The 23,697-nt window shown below is 42.2% G+C and overlaps 1 protein-coding gene across 1 annotated transcript in view; it reads right to left on the reverse strand.

Moving 5' to 3' along the window:
• The window catches only part of EGFLAM (EGF like, fibronectin type III and laminin G domains), a 177,463-nt gene that overhangs the window by 82,130 nt on the left and 71,636 nt on the right, over positions 1-23,697 (reverse strand). The window contains exons 5-7 of the mRNA XM_027075639.2: positions 21,250-21,367; positions 19,849-19,984; positions 783-949 (exon numbers count right to left, since the gene is read on the reverse strand). Coding sequence (XP_026931440.1) covers positions 783-949; positions 19,849-19,984; positions 21,250-21,367 — 421 coding nt within the window. The remainder of the gene's footprint in view (positions 1-782; positions 950-19,848; positions 19,985-21,249; positions 21,368-23,697) is intronic.

The following is a 23,697-nucleotide window of genomic DNA, read 5'->3' on the forward strand; positions in this document are numbered from 1 at the left end:
AACATTTCAATTCTGAGATCTCCCCACTACACAGTGTTCTAAGTTTACATAAATGTGCCCCTCATTTCCAAAACACAAGGATTCCTAAGCCAGCTTCGGCAGGTGGTGTAAGTAATCTAAGTGTGGCTCTTGCTTGAATCATGCAGGAACATCTTAAACCCTGGACCACAATCGGAATCTGACTTTTCACAAAGTCCTCAGGTGATTTGATAGACAGTGGCCCAAGCTTCCCCCAGCCTTCCAGCGAGCCACTATGACAAACAGGAACTTCCGCCATTGGCTAGAGCCCCAGCTACACGTCCACCTAACAATGACTTTAATTCTCCCTGACCATCATTCAGAGGGACTGAGTTTACTTGAGTGTCCTCGGTTATGCAGGTGAACACAAATCCCGAAGAGTCTGGGAGCATTATCTTTTCTCCTGTGACCCTAAGATGAACCCATTTTCTCAAAAGATGAAAAGGGCAGAGCTGGGGGACGGCTGCACATCATCTTGGTATGTGATTTGTTCTGATTGTGAAAGAAAACTGACCTCAAACTCCCCAAGGATCATATGTAAAAATAAACTTTCCGCTGACCTCCCGTACATAGAAACAGCCTGTTGTCCCTGTTGAGAGCCTCGAACTTCCAAAGTGCTGGGAAAACAGCAGGAAAAGCTAGGGATAACCTCATCCCAGGCTGCCCTCCTGCAGGGCACTAAGAGACCCCAGTCAGGTGGGTCCTCGCAAGGCAACCTCAGCAATGCAGCTATGTCTGTCCTTCAGACGGGCCCTGGTACTCACGGAAGGTCCTGATGGTGTCGCTGGGCCGGCTTCGAGGGCTGGGGCCGTGGGGATTCATGGCCCTCACGGCAAACTGATAGTTGGTATCTGGATCAAGGCCCTTGATAACCATGGAGTCCATCTGGATCCGCTCTTGGATTAAGGTCCAACTCTTGTCAAAATCTGGTCTTTATTGATTAAAAAAACAAAACAAAACAAGAAGCAGTAATTCAGGAAGAGCAAAGGGAAGGGAGGCTGGCTATGTAAACTCAGCATTCGGACTCTAGAAGCAACACTTATAAAAATGAGTTAACATTTCCTATCTAAAAGTCATCTTGATTTTAAATCATAGGTCACAATTTTTAAGTCCCTGCCAATAAAAGCAAGTAGATCATTTTTAGGGCCAGTTTTAAACCCTGTTTCAAGATCATCTGCTTTTCCTCGGCATGAGCTTGACTATGGTGAAAAGCGACCCACAGAGGAGTTCATTTTCAAGGACTGTGCCTTCCAGATGTTTCACAAACAAACCCTCCCCAAACAGCCGCCATTCCCAGAGGTCAGGAGAGCACAGATTCTGTCTATTCACAATCTGTTCACAAAGTAAACAAATGTTAAGTTTTATAGGGTGACTAACTGCATGATCGACCATGGGAAAACCCACGAAGATTGTGTTCGTGGCCATTCTTGCTCTTAACAAAATTGTACAACTGTGCTAACTCGCTGACTTCTCACAGGTTCTGCTAAGAACCCTCTAGAGAATGTGGGCCCTCACTTAGAGCTCCCACCTGGGAAGCAATATGCAGAGGGTAAGGGTACAAATCTGGGGTTGCTCATAGCTGCTCAAATCCTGCCTCTACTACTTACTAGCTGCTATTTAACTTCTCTAAGTCTCTATTTTCTCATCTGTACAATGGGTATAATAAAAGTACTTATCTAAGAGGACTATCATAAAGATTAAACGAGAGCTATATCCTCAGCATACTGCCTGGCATCACATGGTAAACACTCAGCATTTTTTGGCCATTATTTAAGGGACTTATCCACATCACAGAGCCAGTAGATAACCCTGTGTCACTGCTTACTCCTCTAAACCTGTGTGTTCTGATGCGATAGCACTAGCCCATGTGGCTAGTCAGAATTGAAATATGGTTAATATGAACTGAGATGTGCCACAAGTGTAAAATGTACATTGGGTCTTAAAGGACAAAAAAAAAGAAATGTAAAATATCTCATTGATCATATATTGAGATGATAATATTTTGGATTCAGTGGATTAAAATGTATGTTATTAAAATTAATTTTATTTGTTTCTTATTGCCTTTTTAATTCCACAATTAGAAAACTTTAAATTTCTGGGGTGCCTGGGTGGTGCAGTCAGTTGAGTGTCCAACTTCAGCTCAGGTCATGATCTCGCAGTTCATGAGTTTGAGTTCCGCGTCGGGCTCTGTGCTGAGAGCTCAGAGCCTGGAGCCTGTTTCAGATTCTGTATCTCCCTCTCTCTCTGCCCCTCCCCAGTTGCACCCTGTCTCTCTCTCAAAATTAAATAAACATTAAAAACATTTTTTTTAAGAAAAAAAAAAACTTCGAATTTCACCCAGGGTTTGCATTGTATTTCTACTGGACAATGCTGTTCTGTCTGGCTTCCCAGTTGGAGGGGAAAAGGAGAGCATCCCAGGTAATATGAACCACAGGATGAAACTTGGGAATGATCGTGCATGGAGGGGGATGGTGTGAAGGCCTCATTAGCTGGACGCTTTGTGTTATTAGCTAATTAATAATAATTAGTCTATCAAGTGCTTGTGAAGTACCAAGCACTGTTCATAGTATCTATGCAGGAGATATTACATTAAACACCCTTCTCCCCTCATTTTTATAGAGGAAACAGAGCCATTAAATGATTAACTTGCCCAAGTTCACACAGCTGATAAATGGTGAGGCCAAGTTGGGTTGATGAGGAAGGGTTGGATTAAGATCTTTGACACTGGACACAAACTTGGGGTGATCGTGGCTGAGAGGCTGTTCTCCATCGTTTACTTCCTGACCACTTCTCAGTTGTTCGAGTGTTAAATACCTCTGCTCCCAGATATTTAGAGGATAACAGAAAGCAAAAAAGATTGATGTTTAGCCTTTATGAACAACTTATCAGGCAAGGAAATAGAGACTTATTTTGCAGAAAGAAGATGCCCGGAGGATACATGGCTGTCTTGAATGTGAGCTTGCTTAGTTTCTCATTGGCAGGAATTAAAAGCCAAACGGAGTCCTTAAGCCCAGTAGAAGATGCTTCCTCAAGCTCACCGTGCAGGCAAGTAGTCTGTGGGGCCTGTGTCTCATTAGAATTCATCTGTTTGGAGAAGCAGCAGTCACAGGGCATGCTCACTGGAGAAAATAGGGCTCATGTCTCTTTCTTTTTCTTTTTTTTTTAAATTATCTATTTTTTAATTTACATCCAATTATGTTGGCATATAGTGCAACAATGATTTCAGGAGTAGATTCCTTAATGCCCCTTACCCATGTAGCCCATCCCCCCTCCCACAACCCCTCCAGCAACCCTGTTTGTTCTCCATATTTAAGAGTCTCTTATGTTTTGTCCCTCTCCCTGGTTTTATATTATTTTTGCTTCCCTTCCCTTATGTTCATCTGTTCTGTGTCTTAAAGTCCTCACACGAGTGCAGTCATAGGATATTTGTCTTTCTCTGTCATGTCTCTTTCTTGGTATCCTTTCCCTAAAGATGGACTTCTTGTGTAAACTAATTTTGTCACCAGAGAGAAAATCTTAGTGAGTGGATGGAAACACATTTACAAACTTAAATTAGAACAAAATCATGTCACAGGGGAAAGCCACCGGCGATACCTAAAAGTTGACAGAAAAGATATGATCTTCAGATAAAACTCTCCCGTTCTCCATTGCTAAGCCTTCCTGTGGCATTTATAGAGGAAATGCCATGTAATTGCTCTCAGAACATGCCACTGTTTACCCAGGACTGCCTGCAAATATCTAAACAATCCTCATGTGGAAGTTACAGCCCCCCCCCCACACACACGCAAAAAGGAGATTATACTGTATTTGTTCATTTAACGCAGGAAAGAAGGCTATATTTTAAGCGAATAAGAAACTGAAATCATTAACATTTAATTCCATGATATCAAGTGAGAAAGCAAAGCTCATGCGGACTGAATACCAGTTCAAAACCTTTAACATTTTGCCTCTGATTTTGTCATGGGTTTTGCATTTAAATGTTTTCAGCGTCTCTTGAGGTACAAAAGTGCAAAGGTGAGGTTGAGAGAGAGATAACCAGGCAAAAGCATTGTCTTAGATCATCCTCAAACAATAGCTTTATCTTTCTCCACTGAAGAAAATTATTCTATTCTGACTACAAAGTTTCCAGTCAAATCCCCATAGCAACACTAGCCTGCCAATTTCCCCATCAGCAAAAAGGCATGAGGGGGAAGTAAGCTAGGAATACGCTGCCATCCCAGGTACAAATGGGCAGCCACCAGCGGGGTGGACACTTTCAGCACTCTTCCAAATAGTGGGATAGAATGGGGTTGGGAATTCTGCATCTCAGGAGATTAACTGCCTTTGGAAGGTGTTTGGGCGGTGGGGGTCGGGAGGGGGAAGGTTCTGATGGGGCAGACACAGGGCAGTCAGCAGTGGCTACTCAAAACCCAATTAGCTGATTCAAGTGATTGAGACTCACTGGTTCATTTTGGTGGAAACAGTACCACTGGCAATGTTAGAATCCAGCCTGGTTATCAGATATCTTACAGATCAACCAGCCCAGATATCTACAGGCTCTCAGAAATTACACGCAAGATTTTACGTGTGAGCATGATCATTTCAGTTTTCTAAGTACAGTGTCCTTAGCTTTTTATCAGATTCTCAAAGATAATTACGTCCCCCAAAGCTTTAAGAGTCACTGATCTAGTCCAGTCTCTCAACCTACCCATGGGAACACGGAAAAAAAGTAATTTATCTAACGTCATAGAACCACTGGGTGGTCTATTTTTCTTATTCCGTTTCTTGTGGCATTTTGACCACCTTGCCTATCTTTAGCGTCAGTCTTGAGTGGAAAATCATTTTTCTTGGTACCATCAACTCCGCAGGTGGCTGCCTCGGGCTACTCAATTGGCATGTGATTGATTATCAACAGGGTATCCATCACAGAAGCTATATTCTAGGAGGCTCCAAGGAGCTGTAAACACAATTCCATTCTTAGGGAGTTTATAGTCTAATGGGGAGATAATATATCTAAGGATCAGTAGGAAGCCAGTACAAAATAGCATATTTCAAGTGTTATACAGCTGATCTTTGAATAACACAGGGGTGAGGGGTGCTGATGCCCTTGTGTTGCCCAAAAGCCATGTATATATAACTCTTGACTCCCCCAAAATTTAACAGCCTACTGTAGAACTTAACGATAGCATAAATGAACACAAATTAGCACAAGGTCAATTAACACAAATTTCATGTTACCTGCATTATATACCGTATTTTTACAATAAAGAGAATAGATAACGTTATTAAGAAAATCATAAGGAAAATACATTTACAGCACTCTACTGTATTTATCAAAAAAGAATCCATGTATAAGTTTATACAGTGCGAACCCATGTTGTTCAAGGTTCAGCTGTATTTGAGTGGGTCGGTTGTAGTGAAATGGAATGCTGTGGAAGGTATGTGAGACCAGAAAGAACTTAAGTTAGATTTCAAATGTATTTGGGTTTTGATAGTTGAAAAGGAATAGAGCATCTTTGGGTGAAGTAGAGACAAGAGCAACATCGGCTCTCTGTATGATCTGACCATATTACGTACTAGTCACATGTAAAATACAATGCGGAATATCCCAAGACAGTAAATATATGGCTCCCAGTAATGAATGATCAATCAATCTATACAAAAAATGGGTATGGCATATAAAAACATGAGCCAAAAGTAAGTGAATGAATAAATGGCACCTTTGTGCAGATCATACATAGTCAAAGCTTTCCTTATCAACCTCTACTAACCAACCTGTCAAATTAACCGTGATCTTCATTTGTTCCCACTAAGTCAGCTATTGGCTTGTCAAGAGTCAGTTGTGTTTATTCCAAAACCTATTGATGACTTTTGTGTTTGTTATTGTAATTATGTTATTTAATGTAATATATAAACTTGTGAAATAGGAGTAAAATATAGAGCAACAACTATTTTTGAATGTTTTTGAAAGACTTGATAAAGCTGAACCACTAAAACATTATTGCCTTTGATGTGGTGTGTGTGTGTGTGTGTGTGTGTGTGTGTGTGTGTGTGTATGTGTATATTTAGTTATATATAATGAAGTATTATTCAGCCATGAGAAGAAAATTCTGCCATTTGCAGGAGCACAGATGAAACGAGAACATTATGTTAAATGAAATCAGGCAGAAGGAGAAAGACAAATACTGTATGATCTCACTTTTATATATGGAATCTAAAAAAGTTGAACTCAAAGAACCAGAGAGGTGAACGTTGGTTGCTAAGGTCTGGAGGTGTGGGAAATACAAGAGGTTGGTTAAAGAATACAAACTGTCAGCTTTAAGATGAAAAGGTTCTGGGAATCTTACAGAACAGTGTGGTGATTATAGTCAATAATACTGTATTGTATTCTTGAAATTTGCCGAGAGAGGAAATCTTAACTGTTCTCACCCCACACACACAAAGGTAACTATATGGAGTAACAGATGTGTTAATTAACCTGATTGTGGCCATTATTACACAAATGTATATACATATTAAATCGTCACATTGTATACCTTTGCAAAATCACACGGTACAATCTAAATATATACAATTTTTATTTGCCAATCACACCTCAATAAAAGTGAGAAGAAAATCTAAAATAATCAGAAGAATTTTAGGAAATGCAAATAGTTGCCTGCGAACTGGCCTTACAAAATAAGATGCATGACAGAATAAAATATCAAAATGATCCCCACATACAGAAACATAAGGCAAAGCCAACTCAAATGATAAATGTAAAATCTTATGTTAGGTCTTCTTAAAAAGCCAGCGGCACAGATATAAAGATAGAGAAAACCTGGGATGGCAAAAATCTATGGGGAAGGCAGAGGGCATAAAACTGGGCTTTAAAAATTTGTCACAAACTCAATATGAATTCTCTGGACAACGTGCTGTTGACCAGCTCAGCACCCATATCCTGGGGAGATGTGGTTTTCTAGGCCGATCACTCAGCAGAAGGTGCTCTGGACTCATCTCCTCCTGAGGCAGAGTTCAAAGGGCTGCTACCGCTTGGCTTGAAAGAGCACAGGACAGTGTCTTTAGGTGAGAGACAGACTGTTGTCAAAGGAAGACGGTAAAGTTGCCTCCATGTTGTCCATATTGGACTAGGAGAACCAGTGGTTCCTGACAGGGAGGTCAATGGCAGGACATTACAAGGAAAACCCTTAATGGCTTAGGAATGGTGGACAATGAAGCCAGATGCCTCAGAAAAACTGAACTCTGCATCAATGGCTATGTTGAAGCAGACGTTGGATGGCCATCAATCAGGGATGTAACAAGTGCCTTTCTGAACAGGAGGTTGGACTTTGTTCAGTAACTCTGACGTAGGGTCACGGTAACAAATACATTTATGCATAGTAATGCAATACACTTATACCTATATGTATGTATGCACATGAGCACAAAACTGAAGAGAAGTTTCAAGGAAAATATTTATCCTTACTCTATTCACTTTGCTATTTTCTTTTCTATCTCTTATTTTCCTTTTTTTTTTATACTGGTAAGAATCCACTAAATGAATCTTACCACCCACTGAAGTGTGATGACCCATAATTTGAAAAACACTGGACAAAAAGGTTGTTTTTTTTTTCCCTCGAATACTTTGGATGGAGCTTTCAACTCCAAAACTCTATGATTAAAGAAAGCAGATTTTGTCAGTTGTGGAAAGAAATCTATGGCTTATAGTTTAATCAAATGTCCCACAGGTGGCAAACAAAGCCTATTAAACTCCAAATAATGCTCTAGATATGTCGAGCTCTACAAAGTCTTTGAATGACCCCCAGGAAGGCCTACATTGGACAGTGTGACCCTCTACATGCCACACATACGCCAAAACACAACACTGAAGCAAACATTTCATAAAATAATTCCTAGTTTTACTCTGTATGATACCTTCTGATAGTCTCTCTTCTGTTCTATTTCACTTTTGAAAAACTCTTGTTCGGGATGCCTCAACTGCTCCCACTACCTTCTAATGAGTAACTACTCACAGTTTGAGAACGTTTCTCTTCTAGAAAGTTGGGGCTGGGCTGAGGAGGGCTGCTCACGTGTGCTTCAGACCTTAACTAGGAAACTGGGCTAAGAACGGTTAAATTCTGCTAGGGAAACACTTCTGAGAACGGAATTTGTTGGTGCAGAAAACAGTCCTCCAGGGGATTCAGCAGAACATCCAGAATGGCCTTGACAGTAGAGGCCACTCTACTGGTCTGAGAGGCAGTGGACCGAAAGCCTAATTATAGCAAACGAGAGACATGTGTGGCCTCCTTCCCTCAACATCAGATAATGTTTTGGGGAGAACCTAGGATTACTTGGAGGCTCCCTTCCTAATTATTTTCCTTCATATTATTCCTTCTCAGCTTCACCTCAGAAACAGAACTCTCTTCAAGATTCTCCCATGCCTTAAGTCTAGTGCTAATATTACACCAATTATACTAACTTCTTTTTTTTTTCCATTTCTTATATGAGTTTAATGATTTATTGATCTACTTATCTGTGAGAGAGAGAGCGCATGCATAAGTGGGAGGGGGCAGAGGGAGAGAAAGGGAGAGAGTATCTCAAGCAGACTTCATGCTTAGTGTGGACTGGATGCCGGGCTCAATCTCATGACCTGGGGATCATAATCTGAGCCAAAATCAAGAGTCCGACACTCAACTGACTAAGCCACCCAGGCACCCCATTAATGTTTTTCTTTAGTAATAGAGAAGACAGTATCATTCATACCATTAAAATTTTTTATCACAATTTACCCTTTTCTTTTTTTTTCTTCCGAGTTTTTATCTAAATTCAAGTTAGTTAACATATAGTGTAGTATTGGTTTCAGGAGTAGAATTTAGTGATTCATCACTTACATATAATACCCAGTGCTCCTCACAACAAGTGCCCTCTTTAATGCCCATCACACATTTAGCCCATCCCTCCCCTGCCCACCTTCCCCCCAGCAACACTCGGTTTGTTCCCTATTGTTAAGCATCTCTTATGGTATGCCTCTCTCTGTTTTTATCTTATTTTTCCTTCCCTTCCCCTACGTTCATCTGTTTTGTTTCGATTATACCACCCTCTAATGTTATTTTATATTTCTTTCTTTCCTGCCAGGCTATGTGCTCTTTAAGCATGCTGATTGCCTTACTCATCTCTGTGTTCCTTGGAATGTCTTCATGATCCTTCAAAAGATCTGAAGGGACAGACTATATGTTCCTTTCCTGCTTAACACTCTCCATTGCTCCCTATTCCCTTCGGGACAAACATGAGCTCTGTTATTATGCCTGTTTTGCTCTGACCCTTTCTTGCTCTTACCCATCTAGCCTTATCTCTTGCTTCATAAAGCTTCAAATTTTCTAAGCAATTCCAGGAACATCTTCTTGCCTCCAAGCCACCACTCAAGTAGCTTCTTCTAGCCTGACTCTTTTCATGCTGTGTCTTCCCTCCTCTTTGCCTGGTTATCACAGATGTGTCCTTCTTTGCTCCTGTAAGAAGCCTTCCCAGACTCCTTCAAAACTGAGTTAGATGTCAAGCTGGTATTCCTCTGGGCCCCTGGGCCCCACTCCTGCCTGCAACATTCACCACTTGGACTATGGTCTCCTCTGCCTTCCCCACTGGATTGTCTAAGCAGGGGCAGTTGCTGTTTGACCCCTAAATCTCTTGTGCACACTTTGCACACAGAAGACATTCAATCCATACATGTTTGGATGAACATATGCACGTAGTAAGTATCTGATAAAGACTGGCTAAGCTGAATTGAAATACCTTCAAAATTTGACCTTAAGAATAACAAGATGTCCTAAATCAGGGGTTGGAAAACTTTAGCTGGCTCCAAGGTATTGTAAATAAAGTTTTATTGGGGGTGTGGGAGGGCACCTGTTAGGATGAGCACTGGATGTTGTACGGAAACCAATTTGACAATAAATTTCATATTAAAAAATAAATAAATAAAAGGCCAATTGTCCTTAACTGACAATTGGTTAGTATCAGAATAAAAAAATATATAAAAAAAATTAAAAAAATAAAGTTTTATTGGGACCCAACCATGATCATTTGTTTAGTTATTGTCCATGACTGCTTTCTTGCTCCAATGGCAGAACTGTGTAGTTGAGACAGAGGCCATATAGGTGGGAAAGCACAAAATATTTACTAACTGACCCTGTGAAAAAAGAACTTTGCCAACCTCTGATCTGAGACAACAGTCTCTAACTTTGTACCACTTCAACAGTCTGAGGAAGATCTATGAACCCTTCTCAAAATATTTTTAAATGCATCAAATAAAAAATCCTTAGGATTGCAAAAAGACACCAGTTATACTGAAAACAATGATCTAAACAATAAAAAAAAATACGATTATGATAATATATGTACTTCTTTATTAGTACATTAAATAATGATGCCTAGTGATGGATTAAATAACTATAATTATTTCAAAGTAGTGATAAACATTACTGGTATTATGAGATATGTACAACAGTTGTAAAGGGACAAAATAACATACCTGTGATTCTATTAGTGGCAAAGCCACGGGAATTGCTAATACCACTGTAGTTTGTTGACTACATTCCTATTTGAAGGACATTAAATTTCAGTTGATAAAACTAAGAATGTAATTTTTGTCCAACCAAGATCCAGGGACCCCCCTGAATTCTATCTATCTATGGACCCCTTGGGGATCTATAGGCTACAGGTTAAGCATCCTACTCCAAGAGAAGAGACATGATCCCATAGATTATCCAGGGGTAAGAGAAAACCTCACACTCAGAAGAGCCTCTGATTCTCTGTCCATTTTACAGACTAGTTTTATGCAGGATTTGCTCTACACTAGAATGAATTGCAGAGGAAAATCCTAAACTACTAAGTAGTCATAGTTTAAAAAAAAATGTATTATTTGACCTTCAGCTTTCAGCCTCTTTCTTTATTTATGAATTGGTTCAACTCAACCAAATGACAAACAGATAGATACAATGGGGGTAATGATAAACTCAGCTGGCAATTTGTCCCAAGCAGGGCAACTGGAGAGCATGCTTTCATTTATAGTTTACAAATGTCTCCCGATGCTGTTACACCAGAATTCAATTTATGTGAGCTCACATCGATCTGACCAGGGATTACATCAGGATAGCTCATGGTAGGAGGGATGGAATCTTTACGGGATCAATTTGTAGAACTCTAAGTCAGACTTCTGCACAAACATTTAGAACCACCCTTCCATTTGACCCTAAGTAGAGGAACTTGCTGGCTACCAGAATGTCTGAGATCAGGCACCAGCCTAGAAGGTGGTTTTAAGATTTTTTATTTAGAAACTAAAGATAAGAAAAAGGAATTTTTTGTGAAGCACCACTTGTTAATATGAAATCTCAGCTGACATCAAAGCAAGCCCATTCTTGCTTCTTTCTGATTCTGGTGGTGGTGGTAAGGAAGGCTTATACTTAAACAGCACAACTTCCTAAATACTTGCTTGAAAAGAAAGGAAGATTTTTTTTTTTTTTTTTTTGCTTTTTTCCCCATTCTTCCCCAAATTAATCAACTGTATAGGAACAATTCTTTAAATATTTTAAGCTTTATACTTTTGGGGCCAAGAAAACCAACACAAGGACTACATCACTGTTAAATATTGTAGCCATTTGCCTAATTATTGCTATAAATTCTAGTAAAATGCTACACAAAAAGTTGGCAATTCACTTCCATCTTATGAAGAGCTCCAAAACACAGGTTATCATTCAACATGAAATAAAATAACAATGGGAACTTCCAGTTAGTCTTATACATTAGGTATAAGCTTTGCCATCTACTGGTATTCCTCTTATGATGAGCAAACAAAAGCAATGAATAACTTGGGGTTGGGGGGAAAGAGGAGGCAGACGTGTGTGAAGATGCCAGGGTTTTGCCTGGCTTACATTTCTGCAGTTGGTAAGGTCGATCGTTGGTTACTGGCCTCTGAGATTAGTGGTAAAGGGTTCATTGAACCCCTGTGGCTCATGTGCCAACACATTTCCATTTCCAACACACAAAAAATCTTCTACAAGCCACTTCTCTAAGTATGGTACACACAGCTTTTCATATTCACAAGCCTCCTGAGGTAGCCGTTATTATCATCCTTACTTTATGGTGGAGGGAAATAAGGCTCAGAGAGGTTGAGGAGCTCATACGAGGTTCCAGCTAGTTTTGGCATTCTCTAGGTTCAATCCTGTGACTGTCATGTCCAAATGTTCATCAGCACCTATTTGACACATGGTATGTTTACCCCATGCTAGGTGTTATATTCTACAAAGGGGAACAGTCAAGATGTTGCCCTCATGTCCTGGTGAGGAAGACCTTGAACAAGTAATTAACTACAAGTGTGTTGAGTGTTGCAAGTAAATGTTACAGGTGTATCTAACCTAGTCTGGGGAGGGGGCAGGGTTTCAAGGAAGGCTTCCTGGACAAGGTGGTATTTAAGCAGGGGTCCTGAAGGCCAAACAAGAGATAGCTAGGCAAAGAGGTAGAAGAGCTATCCTGGCTGAGAACAGCAAACATAAAGACTTCTAGCCAGGAAAGAACATGGCTCTGTACGAGAGCAGAAGAGATCTATCCCCAAAGTCACCATAGCAATGTTTCCTCCCATTGACTGAGCACATTTGGGAGCCAGGAGCTGTTCTGTACATTTCATGTGCATCAACTCATGTAAACAACTCCATGAGGTAAATAGATTGTTATCCTTATTCCTCTGTCTGAGACAAAGAGAAGTTAAATAATCTACCTAAGATGACACAGCTTAAAAGTGGTGGAGGGAAGGGTTGGACCAGGGAGCTAACCCCCAAAGCCTATGCATTAAACTTCCAGTCTGTACTGCCTCACCTTTGTCACGAGGACAGCAAACCAGGGTCACTGGGTTCTAGAGGGCAGATGGTTCAGCCTTATTTATACACAAGGAAGCTAAGAATTAGAATTGAGCAACTCATGCCCAGGATTAGAGAGGCCAGCTCTGGCCTATGTCTTCTGATTCTACATTTGAACAAACTCTAACTTGAAAGATGAAACCGAGTATCAGACTAGAAGTCTCAATTCTTTTTTTTTATTAAGTTTTTATTTTAGGGGCTCCCGGGCGGCTCAGTTGGTTAAGTGACCAACTTCAGCTCAGGTCATGATCTCACAGATCATGAGTTCAAGCCCCATGTCAGGATCTGTGCTGACAGCTCAGAGCCTGGAGTCTGCTTCAGATTCTGTCTCCTTTGCTCTCTGCCCCTCCTCCGCTCACATTCTGTCTGTCTCTCTTTCTCTCAAAAATGAATAAACGTTAAAATTTTTTTAAAATTTTTATTTTAATTCCAGTATAGTTACTGTATAGTGTTAAATCAGCTTCAGGTGTACAATACAGTGATTCAACACTTCTACACAACACCAGGTACTCATCACAACAAGTGCACTCCTTAATCCCTGTCACCATTTTTACCCATCTTCCCCACCCACCTCCCCTCAGTTTGTTCTCTGAAGTCTCAATTCTGAATGAGAAACTTTAACCCTCATAGGCCGTGACCTTGACCATGAGTCAAATCACATCATCCCTTAAAACTATTCAAGGAAAATCCATAATCCATTGAGCTTCTATTCTGAATCCCAGATTTCATCTTTATTTTAGTAACAGCCTTGACAAGGTAACTTCCTGTGAGCAAACTAATTAAATTCATTTGTTGCTTGCAGATTAAGGAAGAGTTTTTGATAGGATGGAAAGACAGATGGCTTTGACAAAAATATCAATTTGTACAATAATTTAAAAAACCCACCCAAGTGTGTATGACCTTAAGATTCTCATGCGAAACCAATAGGTAGGCATTGCAATCGGCTTAGAAGCAGCCCTGTGTGAAGATGAATTTTGCACGTCTTATTATGGAAGGCATCTGCAAGAGACCAGGGAAGTATTTGAGCAGAAAGGTGTGAAAGGGAAAAGAGGGCAAGCATTGCTTTTTCTCATTTATTAGGATAACTGTCTTGGGCTGAGATTGAGATCAACAGTTCTTGAACAGCGTCCTTAATACATACACAGAAATATTTTGAACTTTCATATGTACCCCAAATAAGCCAGTGTGGACTTTTTTTTTTAATTAAAAACAGCTACTATCATTTATATGTGGAATTTAAGAAACAAAACAAACAAGCAAGGGGAGAAAAGAGAGAGAGGCAAACCAGGAAACAGACTCTTAACTCTAGAGAACAAACTGAGGGTTTACCAGAGGGGAGGGGAATGGGGGGATGGGTGAAATAGGTGATGGGGATTAAGGAGTGCACTTGTCATCATGAGCACTAGGTACTGTGTGGAAATGCTGAACTTCTATGTTGTATACCTACACCTAATATAACACTGCATGGTAACTATACTGGAATTAAAATTAAAACTCAAAAAGTAAACAGCCACTGAAAGCTTTAACCTACCCTTTCCAGCAACTGTCAATGCAAAACTCAAGCAATTTTAGCCCATCAGGTCACACTTGTAGGAAAACTATACTGAAGTTAAATGAAAACTGTTTTTCACCTGTAACCAACCTGATAGATAGCGTACGTGGGTCATGGCACCCCAAATGGAACATCAGAGATAGGCAATATCTTTCTAGGCCTTTAGTTTTCATTGCCACCATAGTATATATTTTTTGCTTATGAGAGAGGCACTTACCCTGGGGAAATTCTTAGGCAGGAGGAAAGTTGCTCAGATATTTATAGCTAAAATATTTCAAAACATAGGTAGCTATATTTATGCTTGGTTCTTATTTTAATAAACAGTAAGGACTGCTGCCTCCAAAGAAATTTTCAGTATCGCTTTAGAAAAAAAACAACTTCTCCTTCACCTCAAATGCATGGCTTTTCTGTTTTAAAAAAGCAGGTAAACATTTGAAAGACATTGCAAAATATGTTACAGCCTAGGCTTACTTAGAATCGGCCTCTTCACATTTTTTTCTACACTAAAATAAAAAATCTACTGTGAGTGAGGAAGCAAATAAACAGCCCCCAGGCCAACTCTGGGGGAGATCAGATTACTCTCAACGAAAAGCTTCATCTTGCCTGAACCAGAGACTAAGACACTGAGAGCACCCCTTCAGGGTGGTCACACTAGGGATGTCTTTCATTTTAAGGAGGTAGAAGCGGGATGAGAAACAAAATTTTGCTTGGTCCTAAGCCCATGACTCAAGACAGCATCATAAATATACAATGTCTACCTGAAATATCACCCAAACTAGCAAGTAAGCAGTCAGTACCCCCAGACTCTGGTCTAGTGTAGTTCCTCAGGTTAAGCTTTTATCAGCCAGTTAAATCATTTTTAAAAAGGTTGTTAGACTACTTCTTTTTAAAAATTTTTTAATGTTTATTTATCTTTGAGAGAGAGAGAGACAGAGAGTGAGCAGGGAAGGGGCAGAGAGAGAGAGGGAGACACAGGATCCAAAGCAGGCACCAGGCTCTGAGCTGTCAGCACAGAGCCCAACACGGGGCTTGAACTCTCGAACCGCAAGATCATGACCTGAGCTGAAGTCAGACACTCAACCGACTGAGCCACCCAGGGGCCCCTAGGCTATTATTTCTTAACAAAGCCTTTCATACCATTATCCTCATCAACTAAGAAGACCAACTGATGTGGAAGTGCCTACCAAGGCAGAGAGATGGAGGAGAAGCTGTTCTTCCAGGGACAGGACTGGGAAGAGAATTTCACATTAAGGTGGTTGAAATCTGAGGATAACCTCCAGCGGTGAACTGATTTCTACAATTTCCTAGTGTTGGCTTGCCAAAGGCCTCCCTCTTGGATATAACAAGAAACTAAAGACCTGTCACAGGTGTTTCTGTACACAGGAGGTATCTGGGCAAAAAAGAATTTAATATTAAAATGAAGCAGACCTTTCTGGGGAAAATAGAATGATGACTAAAGACTCCCAGAAGCTTCTCATGCTAATTGCAGTTTCTGATTTAGCCCTCAGAAAAGCTCTCTCTAAACGTATCCTTGAGCACTCACGCGTAATGGGATAGACTCTGAGACGTTTACAAGTGGATATGGGGATTTTTCCTGCAGCCAAACATTAAATACCACGAGAAGCTGTGAAAGCTTTCTTTCTAGAACAACAGCAAACAGCAGCCTAAGATGAGGCTTCGTGTATCCTTACCAGCAGGGCTCTGGGCGGGCTGAGTCTATGCTTCCATTTCTTTTTTTTTTATTTTTTAATGTTTATTTATTTTTTTGAGAGAGACAGAGACAGAATGCGAGTGGGTTAGGGGCAGAGAGAGAGGGAGACACAGAAGCAGAAGCAGGCTCCAGGCTCTGAGCTGTCAGCACAGAGCCCGCCCAACGTGGGGCTCGAACTCACGAGCTGTGAGATCATGACCTGAGCCGAAGTCGGACGCTCAACCGACTGAGCCGCCCAGGCGCCCCTATGCTTCCATTTCTGAAGGTGGATCACAGACATGAAAGGGATATAGGGCTTCACAAGAGTACTGAGCTGGAAGTCAGGAGACTTCCAATTTTGACTCTGTTCCCAACCAGTCATTTTACCTTGGCAAAGCAGCTTAAGCAATTGAGTCTCAACTTCTTTCTTTGTCACAAAGAAGTAGTAGTGTGGAGGGGAGGAAACTAACAGATAGATATTCAATATCTGCGAAACACTTTATGAAGACAGTAACCAACAATTTTCCAATGAGAATTACATCAGCTTGATATCACATACGAGGAAGTGGAGGTTCTGAGATAAAATCATTTGACCAAAGCTACATATTCGGGAAGAAAACAGAGACGCAGAATTCCTAGGATAGGGGCTGGGAATAGGGGTCAGCTTTTCCCATTCTGCCATGTTCCATTTGAAACTCCAAGATGTCCAAGAGTTTTAAATTCAAAGTTAGCTTTTCAGAAAACATGGTAAAGTTATACTGGTCAAGACAAATAGATTTTTTTTAAAAAATTAAGAGTTGTTAGAATGGTATATAATTTTTAAATGTGTGTACATAAAAATTGGGGACCTGAGCCCTCAAACGTTAGAGACTTGTTTTCAATGTTAAAATGCATTTTTGTTGGTGACGAAGTATAATTATTACACGTAGGTACATAACACCCATATGTATCTTACACTTTTGTAGGTTTTAATAGCTACAAAGTTCCCTCTCATATGTGATTTCAGTTGATCCTCCTGACCACCCACTGTAAGGCTGGAAGGTTTTCACCCATCTAATTGCAGATAAGGACTGGCAGTCAACGTCTGGGGCTCCAAGTCACCTCCCTTTGTCCCACTTCTGGTTGCAGCAGCAGCTGGGGGGGTGGAAAGTTTCATGTGAGCTCAGATTTGCCTGACAGACCAGGATCCAACCTCAATCACCTGCTGTGCTCATATCACACCTTCTTCTATCCTGAGATCCTTGTCCTTAATCTACATGCTGGCAGAGCCTAGAAATATGGCAAGTTATGCCCCTGAAGGAAACCCTCAATCAAGAGGAGAACAGAAGCCGGTGGGTAAATGGCTCCTGTCCTTTGAGAGGGATTCTGCATACTTCAAAGAGTGCTCAGTGGGATCAAACCTCCATAGAAGCCCCTGCTACCTCTAGAAGGGACTTCAGCGACATAGTTATTCATCCTCCTTCCCTGTCTCACCCTTTCCACTTTCTCATTCCTGCTTCCAAATAAAATAAACCACTTGCACGCTAGCCCTTGTATCAGGCTATCCTGTGGGGGAGCCCAAACTACAAGAGGGACTGAAGTATCAGGGCTGGAAGTGATCGGCGCAGGGCCTCCTGGCCGGCAGGTAGCGGAGGCAGGGCTCTCTTCCGGTTCTTCTGGTTCGAACCCCAGCGAATCACTTTCATCGTCCACTTTCAGTTGTGCACACAAGTTAAGCTGCAATGTCTACCTTTTGTTAATATGCCAGGCTTAAAAAAAGTTTTAAAAATACATGTTTTAGCTCACAATTAAAAATAAATGGTAGCCATCATCTTTGCTGGTGGTTATACAGACAGTCTGCTGGGCTCGCGGGAAAAAAAAAATTGCATTTCCCCAAATTTCAAAGTACTACATTTTGCTTTGGGTGTGCTAGACAGAAATGCATCACAAATGAATGAATGTGAATCAGAAATGTTAAGTTTCAGCCCAAGTTTTACAGATGAGCAAGCCGAAGTTTTAGGACTTTCAGTGTTTCATGTTTACTCTCGGAATGAGCATTAGAATCTCTTCTATTCCAGGCAACCCCAGCTTTGCCTACCAAATTTGTTCAACAGCAGGTTTGCCGATTATCCTCAATGATGAGCATCAGTCTGGAACTTTGCAGTGGGCGTCGTTTCCTTCCTCTAATTTTCTCAGGATCTCTCCTTCCCTCTTTCATTAACAGCACCACAATTTTCCTTCGAGGAGCCAACCCTCCCGAACTCTCTCCACCCGTGTACTTCAGGTACGAATGACCCACCAGTTCCAGAGCTCAGAATATGACAGATGTTTGCCCAATTAGGGTAGCCTCCTCCCTGGCCACAGTGACTGGCTCAGAGAATGGAGAGGAACCCAACCCTGGCCAACTAAGGTGAACACTGAGACTCGAGTGGGTCCACTGAGAAATGACCACTCTTCTCCTGTGGGGAGCTACGCTAGTGGGTGGCAAGTCTTCAGTGCCTGGTGGCCGTCTTGCCACATCAGAAAAGCCTTCTTGAAAATGAAGCCAATACAGGGGAAAGCATAGCACAGAGATGGACGGAGACAAATGGCTGCTCTGGAACAGATCACATCTTCCCTGAATCTGGATTTTCCACCGGACTTTAGAGTCACAGGAGTCAACATAGAACTGCCTCGTCTTCTTCCAGGCTTCTGCCACTTGCAAGTCAATAAGTCCTGCCTGAAACCAGCTCTGTCCTCAGGCATTAAAGGGACTCCATGCAGTGCTTCTCTGAAGAAACAAGTATCTATTTTTCACTACCAAGGAATAGGCAAGGAAGTCAAGCCACAGAGCAGAGCTAATCAAATCTTGGCAGAATCATCTGTCCCAGCGTCAGAAAGCCTCAGGAATGAGGTGCTGAACTAGTCCCTTTATGAATCAGGAAGCAGCAGGCTTTAGACAAATCCCGCCTTTAATGTAGAGACTACTAACTATGCAGACGTTTCCATCAGCCAGGTGCTCAGTTCACACTCCAGCTGTTACTGGAGTCAGAGAAAGGACCTTAGATTAGGAATTCTTTTTGCTTGGTGTGTGTGGGGGTGGGGGAGCGCGTGCACATTGTTTTTGTTTGGTTTAGTTTTACTTATTTTTGCTTGGTTTAGTTTTACTTATTTTTGCTTAAAACTACATAGCAGCATTGAGAATCCATGGTTTTATATCTGTAAGCTTTCGGAAGAATTTCTTGTCACTCTTGTACCCTCTTATAAAGCTGAATAACAAGAACTGGAGAGGCAGATGAGAGAAAAAAACTGAAACTGAACCAAGAAACCGGCCCCACAGCAAATCAGGATATGAAGGAAACAATGACTTATCGATGTTTTTCCCCCCTCCCTCAAGAAAAATCACCATCAGATATTTATTTCAGATGTAATGTTGCAAAGCCAGGGAGGCGGGTTTCAAGAGTGAAAATGCAGGCAGGCTTGTTGGCAAATGATGCCTTGGGAGTTTTCAGAGCTTAAGATAGTCCTGACTGTGAAGGGGAAATGAGGCAGAGGTATGGTGAGTGCAGATGGGTTTACCAGATGACCCGGCTCCAAAGAGGAGTGGGGACAGGTGCTGGCCCAAGGGCCGGGTAAAAATGCAGGTCTTCAAGCCTTTGTCATCTCTTAAAGACACAGACAGCAGAGACGGCTCTCCATGTAGCATCCTATCGCGCTTGGAATACCCAAGGTCAATACATATGGCTTTTAAATGTGACACACAAACTTACCTGATGAATTCCACAGAATAGTACTGAATTGGGGAGCTTCCTTCACTCTTTCCAGGTTTCCAAGAGAGGGCTACCTCAGAATCAGAGACCACAGTGACATGTGGCTGCTGGGGTGCTGATGGAGGCAGGCAGGAATCTAGGTGGGACAGCAAACACCTAGAGTTGGCGGTGGTCTTTGCTGCTGGGGATGTTTAATATATAAAAAGCTTCTGCTTCCCATTCCTAAAGATCTCTGTTCAGAACAGCCTCAAATTCCAAACCAAACACAAAAAATAATCACAACTGGATTCACCATGTAAGGTTTGAGATACTAAAAGTTGGTCTTCCCTTCTTCCCCCAGCCCCCTGGCTGAAAATCCAACTAAATTACGTCCGGACCCCTGGCCCCGGGACACACAATGGTGTGTACCCTTTAAAACCCTCAACCACACTCCCACCTCCTGGTAACCTTTCATCTCTGTTTGCAGGTTGGAATTGATACCTGCAAGGAAAATTGAATGCAGAGCATTGCTGTCACTTACATTCAGTTCTTCCGTGTGTGTGTGTGTGTGTGTGTGTGTGTGTGTGTGTGTGTGTGTTGTGTGTGTGTTTTGCCTTGACCATCAGAATGCATCCTAAAGGTAGGACATTTGGGAAATACCCTCATGGGTAAAGATGTAAGAGTCACCCATGATCCTATCACCCCAAGGTAACTGCTATTACTCTTCATATCTAGACTTTCACATCTCCCGACCTTTGTTTACACTATTGCTTATGCCAGAAACATTTTTTCCTGTCTTCTCTTGCTAGCAGGATCTTATGTAGTTTTCAAAGTTCGGGCCCCAAATATGGATCTTTCTAAAACCCTCCCTGATCCCTGGAGTACAGGAGGTGCTCCCTCCTGAGTGCTCCAGAGCCCTTTGTGCAGACCTCAGATGCCCTGGATCTACTCACCTATCATTTGCCTCTCCCTCCACAATGAGCTTGTGAGCAATGATGATTGAGTAACCTTCATCCCCCATTGTCCAGCACAGTGCCACATCAATGAGCCTTTGTTGGGTTCCCTTTGCCTGTAAATCTCTTCTCCCACTGTCCTTCCTCCCCTTTCTGATTCCCACTTACTGGTCAGACCTTCACTTAGCAGTCACCTCCCCAGAGAATTCTTACCTCACCCCTACATGGGGTCTCCATTTGTACGTTCTTACAGCATTTACCACAATCTGTGACTACACGTTAACTAGGTAATGTCTTCACCCACCTCACTGAGTTCTGAGAGGGCAAAGGCTGTGCCTAGTTTTGTTCACTGCCAGAGCCCAGCATGGTGCCTGGCACACAGTAGGTCCTCATTGCTACATACTGAAGGAAGGAATGAATGAATAGCACCCATCGCTTTCCTAATCTTAATGAGTTGAACCCATTTTACCTTGGGGCAAAGTAGTAACGTGTCGAGGAGGGCTAAGCCGTCCTTTGCCAGTCTGGCTGTAAGCTGCTACACTCACTCGATATTCAGTGCCTGGTTTCAAGTCTCCAATCACTTCCTCCTGTCAATGACCAAACAGGAAATGTGTCAATGACCAGAAGTCCTAGTAGAGCAAACGAGACAATTTCCATGAGGGCTGCATCTCAAGGCCCCTGTGAAACTACAGGGGACAGAGACCCTTTTGCTGTCTCCAGGGTTGGCCAAGTTTTAAAATTTGCAGAAAGGAAAACACCATCACATATTTCCCACAACTAGACAATTATCCTTTACTGGAATCTATACACTGTTCTAGAACTAAGACTCATTCTCCCTACCAGATATGACTTTTAACATTTGAGTTCTTTGATCAGAGTACTGGGCTGCTAAAATTGAGGTAACATCTTTTTGAGGGTCGGAACCCACCAGTTCTTTCTCTCCACTTGCATGACACAGATGTTCAGAGACTAGCCACAACAGCAAACTGACGTCTTGATTTGTACTAAAGTGGGGACTCCAAGTTTGGTTCTCAAATTTTAAAGGGCATCAGAATCTCTAAGAAGGCTAAATTGTTGGGTCTGGCCCCCACCCACCCCCCAGGGTTTCTGACTCAGTACCTCTGGGAAGGGGCCTGAAAATGTGCATTTCTAAGAAGTCTCCAAATGCTGCTGCTGGTCCAGGGACCCCACATTGATGAAGGGCGTATATGAACTTCACCTACACAAATGGCCCTGACCAGAAAGCCCCAGCTGAAGAACACTTACTCCACTTTAGGCTTTGGCAAAAGCAGTATGTCCCTGGGACTACAGTGCTGCGCAGTACGTGGTAGTCTGGGTCTCACCGGTCCCAGCACACTGTAGCGGAAAGGACACCGGCTTTGGAATCAACGAGTCCTGGGCTTGAATCCTGATCCTGCCACTTATTCCTAGCCGTGGCCTTGATGTCACATCCCCTGAGCCTCAGCTTCTTCCTCTATAAAATGGAGATGATATATAACAATCCTGCAGAACTATACTACTTGGGATAATGTGTGTAAAGTGGCTGGTACCGAAGCCGTCCTCAAGAAACAGTGGTAATGGCTGCTGACTTGAGTGTGTGGGGCCCTTGCTCTTCTCTGCGTAGCTAGGCTCCGACACTTCTCTGAGACCCAAATCTTCCCCACTGCTCCTGACCACCCGACCTGATCTTACCCTACCAACTGTTGTGCCACTAATCTAGTACTTTCCTCTACTACAAACCATGTGCTACTATTTCTCCTATGGGATTGTCAGCGACTTGAGAGCAGGGATCCTGCCTTGTGTTTCCTCGTAACCTCTTCTGCAGATGACCAAACCTTCTTCACTGTTGCTAAGGAGAATTCACCCACTGATCAAAAAAACTTTTAAAGCATTCAACAAATAGTTACCGAAGACATACTACAGTAGTTCTTAACTTTGAGTGCACGTTAGAATCGCTAAAAATGACCAGTGCCTGGACTCCACTCCAGACTACCTACATCAGAGTCCATGGAAGGCTGGGCTCTGGTGGTCAGTTTAAAGCCCTCAGCTCAGGCTAATGGGCAGCCTGGTGTAGGAACCCCTGGTCCAGGGCTTGGCTCCTCCCCTGTGCTCTGAATTACATCCGTTGTCCACCTTCTGTAACTCCATCCCCTCTCTTACCTCCCTGGTCCTTCTCTATTTACTGTGTTCATCTCTCCCACCTTAAAAATGGTCAGCACGCATACACCCACCTCCTCTCTACAGGGGCAGGGGTTACCTCCACTTTCTCTCCTCCGATTCACTCCTCACCAGGCCTCTCTACACTATAAACCTATTGAGATGCTCTTACCAAAGTTACTACATAACTCTGTAGTAAATCCAATGGAAATGACTCTCCATACATGACTTTTTGCACCTTTCAATACTGTTGCTTATCCTTGCATCTTAAATTTCTTGGTTCCCTTGGAAGCCTTCTTGGCTCCTTCTTGGTCTCCTTCTACTTCTCTCATTGCTCCTTCTCAATATTCTCCACCCACTCCCCACTCTCTGCTTGCCCCGTACGTATTGGTCTTTCTCAGGGACTCACCCCTCACCATCTTGCCCTCTCACTCTGTAGTCTTGCTTGGGGCAGCTCATCTACTACGTCCTTAGCTTCTAGCACCACCTTCACTTGACATCTTCCAAATCTGCCTCTCAGTTCTGACCTGCCTCTTGATGTCCAGACATGCGTTTGTGACTGTCTCTAGGACATCTCTACCCAACAACACCAAGCCACTCAAGTTCGACATAACCAAAGTTCAACTAATCGTTCCTCCTCCCGCTACTGAAAACCAAATAAGAAACTGCCTCCCCTCTTGTGCTCTCTCTCCTCATTACCCAAACCACAAGTTCTTGACACTTGCCCCTTTGTGTTTACCTCTCCTCTCTAACCACCATT

The sequence above is a fragment of the Acinonyx jubatus genome, chromosome A1 (assembly GCF_027475565.1).
Source record: "Acinonyx jubatus isolate Ajub_Pintada_27869175 chromosome A1, VMU_Ajub_asm_v1.0, whole genome shotgun sequence".
Taxonomy (NCBI): domain Eukaryota; kingdom Metazoa; phylum Chordata; class Mammalia; order Carnivora; family Felidae; genus Acinonyx; species Acinonyx jubatus.